Below are 8,835 nucleotides of genomic sequence, written 5' to 3'. Positions count from 1 at the left end.
GAATGAGTTTTTACTCCAAGCGTGCGATGAAATTAGATTTTTGATTTTAAATTCAATTTTGCCCATGGATATAAGATTTATATAATTGAAATTAAAAATAATAAATGATTTTAACCATTTGAGATTGTATTATTGAACAATAACCCGTTCGATCTTTTTCTGTAGGTTTTAGTACCTGAAGTAGGGTAAATACAAAATTTATCTTTTTGTTTCTTTAAAATATAAATTTTACATTACCTTATATTTCTACCTAGATCGTATAATTTGCGTGGCCTATGAACTCGTCATGACGCGTGGCTGTGAAACACGAATTACAAAACAAAATAACCTACCAATGAACCATATTATAGGCCCGTTGGTTTTTTATGAATATGAATTTTAAATATTACTTTTTATTTCAAAATCTATTTTAGGACCTGATTTAGTCTGAAGACTTCCAAGCACCAGACTTATTATACAATTAGCGATGCAAAATACGAAGCAAATTCCTGAAACCAGTAGATGTGAACCCGCTATATACGAGTATAAGAAATCTTCGTTTTCGGAGATATACGAAGTATTACAATCCTTACGAAAGTAAGTAGTAAATGACTTAAACCGTTAGATAAATGTAAGTAACACATTTTTGTTTTTTAGAGATGAGATTCTTTGTGATATTAAACTAGAAACAGACGATGGTGAAGTTATATTCGGCCATAAAGTGGTTTTAGCATCGGCTAGTCCATATTTCCTTGCAATGTTCACAAATTTTTCAGAAAAGAATATAAATCAAGTTATAATCAGGCAGTTGGACTCTAGAGCCTTACATCTCTTAATAGACTTTGTTTATTCTGGGAAAATCTCAATCACAGAAAAAAATGTACAGGTAATAATAAATAACTATTATTTTATTATAGAAGTCAAAATTGTTTATATTGTTTTTTGTTTATTTTTTAAGATTTTGTTGTCAGCATCAAATCTTTTGCAGTTACAAGAAGTCAAAAAGGCATGTTGTGATTTTCTACAGACACAACTATGTCCTACAAATGTTATTGGGATAAATGCGTTAGCTGATTTACATGGCTGTATGCAATTGTCAACAAGTTCAGAATTATATATTCAACAACACTTTTCGTACGAAATATTATTTATTACTATAATTCTATAAGCAAATTATACTGATTATAGTTATGATATGATTTTTAGTGATGTGGTAGAAGGAGAAGAATTCCTTTCCATGTCATATGATCAAATGGTTAAGTTGATCTCTAGTGAAGAACTTACAGCTCCATCTGAAGAAAAAGTATGCAAAGTTAAATTTATAATTATTAATTTCAGTACCTATTACGGATGGGAAAATTAAGTAACCTCCTTACATAAAAATAGTATAATTAGTTAGTAAAAGTATATTGGTTGTTGTAGATATTTGAAAGTGTTATTCGATGGGTAAAACATGATTTGGGTTCCAGAAAACAAATTTTGCCCCAATTAATAGAACATGTGCGGTTACCATTAACATCGAGAGATTACATATTAGAAAAAGCACTGGATGAACCTGTATTTAATAGTTGTCTTGAATGTAAGTCTTGTCAGTGAACATTCTTTTTTATGAACTAATTTATATTTTATATGTTTAGGTAAAGATTACGTAATCGAAGCATTACATTTTCATTTACTCAAGTCAGATGGGCTTATCACCATTCCTCATAACATCCGGACAAAACCGAGACAACCTGGTGGTACACATAAAGTATGTTTCTGTTATATTTTATTTCTCTTTACAATATATTAACGATTCAATTATAGCAGGTTATTTTAGTTGTTGGTGGATTAGGGCACGATTATGAAGTATTAGAAAGTACAAAATACTACGATCCAAAACTCAACAAATGGCAATCCGGACCAAAATTCGAACCACGTTTCGGTGGTGGTCTAGCTGTAGTAAAAGATAGTAATATTGTGCTCTATGTTGGTGGTGTCAATAATTCCCGTTCATTTTATCAGTCTGTCTATGTACTAGATCTATCTTCAGAATTACCTTGTTGGAAACCATCCATTGACATGTTAATTAAACGATGCTATTTAGGAGTTTGTGTGATAAATAATCTTGTATATGCCGTGAGTAACGTGGAATTATAATTTATTAGTTTATCCGCAATTTCAGTTATAAAGTAGGTACATATAATTATATTATAAATTCAAGGTTGGCGGTTATGATGGAGAGAGTTATTTAAATACTGCAGAAGTTTTTGACTGCATAACTCAAAAATGGCGTTTGATATCTGATATGTCTACTAGAAGAAGTGCTGTCGGACTTGGAGTATTGAATAATCTTTTATATGCGGTAAAATGTTTATGACTTTATGATTTTAAATTTGTAATATGTAGTAGGTACATTTGTTATAACTTATAATTGTACTGAACGATCCTCTGCATGTAGTAAACTAGTATTTTATTTTGTTATTTTTAATTTTTAATTTTGTATTCGTTATAATTTTAATCCGATTAAAACAATATTCCAGATTAAGAATCACGAAATTAATTCATAAAACAAAATATTTTGATAAATTAAAATAATTGTTCTGTTTGTTTAGCATAATATGAACAATGCACTAAGTCAAATATTTGATTAAATAGTTGCTCAATACAATGATATGAAAATTATATGAGACACACATTTTTTTCAATGATCGAATTAGAGTTTATCCTTATTTTAATAAAAAAAATTAATAATTGCATTAATTTTACAACCTTTTAATATTGGTAATGTATCATATCTTTGAAAATGATAAAATAATAGAGTAAATTTTATTTTATCCAATGTCTGTTTGGAGTTAAATTGCTTCTTATATAGTTTTCATTAAATACTGATTTTTTATCCATACTTGACAAACTTTGATTTTTAATTCCTAATATTTGATGATCATATATAATTATTTAATTTGATATATTAACTTTTAATCGATAATATATGTTTGTAATCAAAAAATACAATACAATTTTTCTACTTTTTATAAATATGCAATAATTCACTTTCTTTGGAAAATGCTACGCAATAATATTGTGTTCCGGAGATAATTTTGTCAAGGGAAAGTGAATATTATTCCGCTTGTTGCTACTGGCTTCCCGCAGGTTGCATTAATTCAGTATTTAATTGTGTAGGTCGGAGGTTTTGACGGTATATCACAGCAGAGATTAAAATCAGTGGAATGTTATCATCCCAGTCTTGACAAATGGACAACAATCGCAGAAATGAGTTTAGGTCGCAGTTCTGTGGGTATAGGCGTTTTAGATGGGGTACTGTATGCTGTAGGTGGTCATGATGGAGTAAATGTGCACAGGAGTGTTGAAGCATACAGACCAACTACAGGGGTTTGGACAACTGTTGCAGATATGAATTTGTATCGACGCGACGCAGGTAAACTTCTTGTTTTTTAATTCTTAATTTTCATGAAATATGTTTAATCTGTGTTTAACTTTTCAATATAGGAGTAGCAGTATTGGGTGGATTATTGTATGTCGTAGGTGGTTACGACGGGCTTTCCGTTCTAGATTCTGTAGAATGTTACAACCCCAACACCAATACATGGACCATGGTCACAGCGTCAATGAGTGTTCCACGAAGGTTTTTAGGAGTAGTAGCCATTGATAGTCCACATTTTAAAACTTGTTAGTATTTGTGATTTTTTTTTTTTTCACATAATATATAAATATTTTCTTATATTGTATGATAATTTTCTATTTACTTTATAGTTTAAAAATTGTTTTTACTTGCACTATAAATTGATAGACAATGACAGGCGACTATAACGCTATACTATAGCGTTTCTGAAACTGTGGTTGTGGAGATCACTTCAAGGTTCCGCGAAATTCTCATTAAAATGTAAGTCCGGTTTGTCTATTATTTAAAATGTTTTTTTAATTAAAAACAGAATACACATTATATTATAATTTTTATTGCCAATAATCCTTACATAAAATTACATTAAAAATGACTATTGAAACAAAGTAAGAGTTCTAATTGTCGAGCTGTAATAACTTATGGTTGAAAGCTAAATAACAAAATCTTAGAAAGCGATAAAAATGGTCTTAAAAAAGGGTTCCACGGATAAAAAATTTTAAGAGATACTGATCTATAGTTCAGGACTGAAAATTTAAAACAAAGCGTCTCATAAGTAATTAATAAATACCTACTGTAACCAAAAAATCTTTAAAATATACACCTATAAGTATAAATGCAATTTTATTATCGATCATTTTAGTTCAAATTTTGATGAAATTAGATACGAATTGAAACGGAGAAAAGCGATTTTCATTATTTTGTTTTAATTTAAATAAAATACTATACGTAGACACTTGAAACATTTAAAGTATTAAATTATATTATAGTATACACACAATTTCGTTTTTAAGTGCAATGTTTTCGGAAAAAATTAATTGAATCAACAGTCGTATTCATAGTAAAAAAAATTGCATTAAATATAATAGTATCATAAAATATACTTAGTACCTACTAAGTACCTAGTTGTATATTGTGCTGACAGACCATCTTCCCTTAGAACCGTTTATCGTAAATTCGTAAAAAGATGATTTTATAACATTGAATTCAAATTGAATACATCCATTACAGTGAACCACTCAAAATGTTTTTTTAATTTAATAATAAATTTATATGAGTTCAGAAATCTGGAAATTTGTATTTTACTCAAAACCTTATTTTATTTAAATTATTATATTATTGTACTACTGGAGCAGTATGGTAATACCATACATATATGACTCATTTAATAATTTTAAACAATTGTATGAAACATATTTTTTTTAAATATATTTAATTTAAGTTTAACACTATTCAATACAGTTATATATATAGCTGTTTTAGATGTTTTATCGGTGAATGCGACGGTGTTTCTGATGTAGATTCTGTAGAATTTTGAACTCCAACATTATAATAATACCTGGACCATGATCACAGCGTCAATGAATGTTGCACACAATTTTTTTGGAGTAGTAGCCATTGATAAGCTACAATAATATTTTAAAGCTCAGCATTCATGATTATTCTTGACACAAAGTATATTAATATTGTATCATATCGTATGATAATATATTTATTTTTTTATATTTATTGTGCAGTTGTTGGTAGTTTTGTTTAAATGTTATCTTATTGTATTCGCTAATATCACGAACATTTTTAATAATCCAGTCGTTAAATATGTATAAAATGTTTAATTTCATTAATATTAGACAATTTAAAAAAAACTTTCTCGTAAGTAGTTAATACTTTAACAACATTATGTAAAAATACTAAGTACTAATGGCAGGGACGTGACCGATTCTATATTTCAACAGTAATAAAAATAACAGTGTTATCAGAAAAAGCCAAATGAAATTTATAATTTCTATGTACAATATACCCATGTCTCATAATAGCTATACTTAATATTATTTGTATATATATATTATTGAATATATATTGCACTGAGATTAAAACAATTTATATCTATAAACAGAATCGATTTACCTGGTTTTTTCGTATTGTTAAGTAAATAATTTTCGTTGTATATACCTAATAATTAAAATTCACGGGCTTAAGTAGGAAGTACTAATACACGGACGCGACTGAATCTATTCCAAGAGTGATAAAAACAACGGTGTTATTAGAAAAAGCCAAACGAAATTGATATTTTCTGTGTACAATGTACCTACCTATGTCTAGCTATATATTTTGTATTTATAATATTAAATACCTATATATTGTAGAAAGTTTTAAAATCATTTATATCTTTAAACAGAATCGATTTACCAAGTTAGTTCGTATTGTTATTTAAATTATCATTATATTTAATAATAGTAATAACATTTATTATGCCATTTAAATATGTATTTTTTTTTTGTCTTCTTAAATCTAAATGTTATATTATGATAATATTATACTCATAATAATTAATAATTATAATACTTATATCGATATTTAATTTATTAGTTATATATTATTTATATTTCATAATCCCTTAACGTATAAAACTGATGAAATTGTTAAAAACGTGAGGTTAATAAAATATGTAATCACTAATCACTTACATAGATTAAAAGTATAATAACAGTTCGACCCCGCCAGTCAAATAATCATTGATTAGAAGCACGAATGTCAAATCAATAACTAGTTGCTAGTAGTGCATGGAAGACCTAACAACCTAAACCCGAAAACAAAGAGCATTCAGAAGAATCTCATATTTTTAACGGCTGTCATAGAATTTTTACAATTTAGCAGTTCTTTTTTCCTGCTCTTCTGAAACAGTTACCCATATAAAGATGACAACTACCTCTCACGCCATTAATAAAGGTAAGAAATATTTATTTTTTTTATGTAGGTGATGTGACATTTCGATCTTTTTTGTACAGCATGTACATTACTTGATGTGATTTTTTTTGTAAAACATCTAATTTATGTTAAGATTTTTATTTAGATAATTTAGTTGATGGTTGGTACCAAAATAGTATATTATTACCTATAATTCTTTATTAGAATGCACAATCTTATTTCATTCTATTTTCGAACAATATTAAAATAAATAACATGACAGCAGACATATCATTGTATTATACCATAATGTTATGTATATTATATATTATTATAATTTAGTATTTTAATTATTTATATTATTGATACGTTGAATCAAAGGTCGAACGAAAATGTAAACATGTAGTAACGTATTAAAACTATGAACTGTACACCGGTGTTATTCATTAATTATACATTTATATAATATGGTCATCGCTCATGCAGGTATCTTCTGTATTTTAATTGTGTCAGTGGTAATATTATTTTTTTAAAAGACAAGCTGTACGTGCATTGTATCTTTACATTCTGAATTCGCTTTCCTTAGAACATTTTAAGAAAGAGGCATACTGTCTGTGTGTTGTTGTGCACAGTAATTTCAATCATAAGTCGTTGAGATATTGAAACAATAGAAAATTAGGGTGAAAGGTTAGGAGCCCAGTTGTAACAAAATAAAATAGTTAATTTTCTCACATTTAATTATTTAATTACCTACTCAAATGTCATAATGATAACGTTTGGGCTCGAGTCACATAATTTGATGTGTGACTTCATCAATGTGTTGATTGATTATTATTATTCATTATTAATGTAAATTACAGTATCACATATCTAAATGTTAAATTGTATAACTTTTAAGTCAGTGGCCGGCAATTACACGTACGGAGGTCCAGATAATTTGAAAAAAAAATTCCATTGACCAAAAAAATGGAAATACTTAACTGTTACTTGTTAATTAATAAATGAATTTGTTTTGGTCTTACAAACACAGTTTTATTATTAAATAACAAAGATTAGCGATTTTAATTTGTTGTAATTAAAAATTATTATTTGTGGGTAATGGGTGTTTACTTAAAACCTCTCAAGTATAGTCAAATATTGAAATATGATAAGCGTTATATGCAATTAATATATTTAATTCAACTTACCAGTTATCATATTAATAATACCGTTATAATTAATATAATATGAAATATTTTAGACAGACAAACCGTCTTCGCTCAGAATCACTTTTCGTATACAATAATATTATATCATTAAATTAAAATTTAACATCATTCCATAACAGTGCCCCACTTGTAACCTACTGTACAGCAGAGTGATATCCACTTACCCGCTTTGTTTCCATAAATATTCATAATAAATGTTGTGTATATATTTTATTATAATAAATGTACACATTCTCAAGCAAATTAACTGCCAAGGATAGGCGTGAGATAATGTTGTGAAACTGTGTAATTTGTTAATAAATATGACATATTCATGTGCCCGAATAACCCTTTTCCGACAATATAACTCGTCTGATCGTTGAAATTGTATTTATACGTTTCTGTTTCTAATATTATGTCTAGTTGTTTCCATACTATATTCGAACAATATAATGAGATATAACATGGCAGCACACATATTGTATAACTATTTAATACAATGTATATTATTATTATCTTATGAATTCGTTTAATCAATGTTCGGACGACTGCAATGTAGTCATGTAGTACCTAACGTGCGAACACTACGAAATGTACAGCGGAATTGTTCATTAATTATACATTTATAAAATAATAATTAATACACAATACGCATCCATATGTACGTTGAGTACTTTGATATAGACAAATATGTTTAATGTTTATATATATCATTAAAATATATACTGACAGACTGTATTTTCTCAGAACCTTTATTATGTATAGAGTGTTTTTTTTTTATCCGTGCGATTAAAATAAGACGAGCCAATAATTACTGTTCACTGGCATTGACAACCTCCGCTGACAATATAATTATGTGGTTTACAAACAAAAATGCCAAGACGGCGGAAACACAACTTGTTGCCTAGACGGCTCAAAAACGACGACTTTTCATAGCGGCGGGTGCGGATAGCTGGAGGCACGACTGTGTCGAGACCGTCCCCACTCTGGAGGTACAAAGTTCGCTCGCACACTTTTCGGCGGCTGGGCGGCAGGGTGTCAACATTGCGACCTAGTCGTATCGCATACAACCGCGCGGAAATACGAACCGCCGATTGTGTACCCAACAGCAGATATTGCTCTTTCTGGACGTTCTTCAGTATTTTAGACTTATCGCATAGAATAATACTCATAAGGGTATTCATAGAACGCATGTCAATCTTGTTATGTTATGGAGATATTTACGTAAAAATATACTATTTTCGTTGAAAAACCAATACAACAATTATATAGTTCAAAAGACGAAAAATTCGTAAATAACTTTTATTTTAACAGACTAATTAAGTTAAGTTACAATTATTTCTGAAATTAAATAACTGAATTACT

The 8,835-nt window shown here is 28.4% G+C and overlaps 2 protein-coding genes across 3 annotated transcripts in view; both read left to right on the top strand.

Moving 5' to 3' along the window:
* Positions 1 to 152: 152 nt before the first annotated feature.
* Positions 153 to 3,668, top strand: LOC100574302 (ring canal kelch homolog). 2 transcript variants are annotated; one of them, XM_029490425.1, is made up of 10 exons: positions 153 to 576; positions 637 to 865; positions 968 to 1,113; positions 1,186 to 1,282; positions 1,402 to 1,558; positions 1,617 to 1,729; positions 1,786 to 2,097; positions 2,183 to 2,323; positions 3,142 to 3,397; positions 3,469 to 3,668. In XM_029490425.1, the coding sequence occupies exons 1-10, from the start codon at positions 467 to 469 to the stop codon at positions 3,651 to 3,653; spliced, it is 1,746 nt and encodes a 581-aa protein (XP_029346285.1). In that variant the 5' UTR covers positions 153 to 466; the 3' UTR covers positions 3,654 to 3,668. The 2 variants fall into 2 exon arrangements, with proteins under 2 accessions (XP_029346285.1, XP_029346284.1); XM_029490424.1 differs by having other exon boundaries at positions 938 to 1,113.
* A 2,382-nt stretch (positions 3,669 to 6,050) lies between these two features.
* The window catches only part of LOC100169615 (kelch-like protein 2), a 5,208-nt gene continuing 2,423 nt past the window's right edge, over positions 6,051 to 8,835 (top strand). The window contains exon 1 of the mRNA XM_008190029.3: positions 6,051 to 6,325. Coding sequence (XP_008188251.1) covers positions 6,295 to 6,325 — 31 coding nt within the window. The 5' untranslated portion in view covers positions 6,051 to 6,294. The remainder of the gene's footprint in view (positions 6,326 to 8,835) is intronic.

Source organism: Acyrthosiphon pisum, chromosome A2 (genome assembly GCF_005508785.2).
Source record: "Acyrthosiphon pisum isolate AL4f chromosome A2, pea_aphid_22Mar2018_4r6ur, whole genome shotgun sequence".
Taxonomy (NCBI): domain Eukaryota; kingdom Metazoa; phylum Arthropoda; class Insecta; order Hemiptera; family Aphididae; genus Acyrthosiphon; species Acyrthosiphon pisum.
Note: the sequence above shows the minus strand (reverse complement) of the source record. Positions and strands in the feature narration are given on the sequence as shown.

Bases quoted from the DNA above. Each gene is read 5' to 3' on its own strand.
- LOC100574302 (XM_029490424.1), top strand. From the start codon at position 467: ATGCAAAATACGAAGCAAATTCCTGAAACCAGTAGATGTGAACCCGCT. The intron at 866-937 runs GTAATAATAAAT...TTATTTTTTAAG, and splicing joins TCACAGAAAAAAATGTACAG to ATTTTGTTGTCAGCATCAAA. The intron at 2,098-2,182 runs GTGAGTAACGTG...TATAAATTCAAG, and splicing joins TAAATAATCTTGTATATGCC to GTTGGCGGTTATGATGGAGA.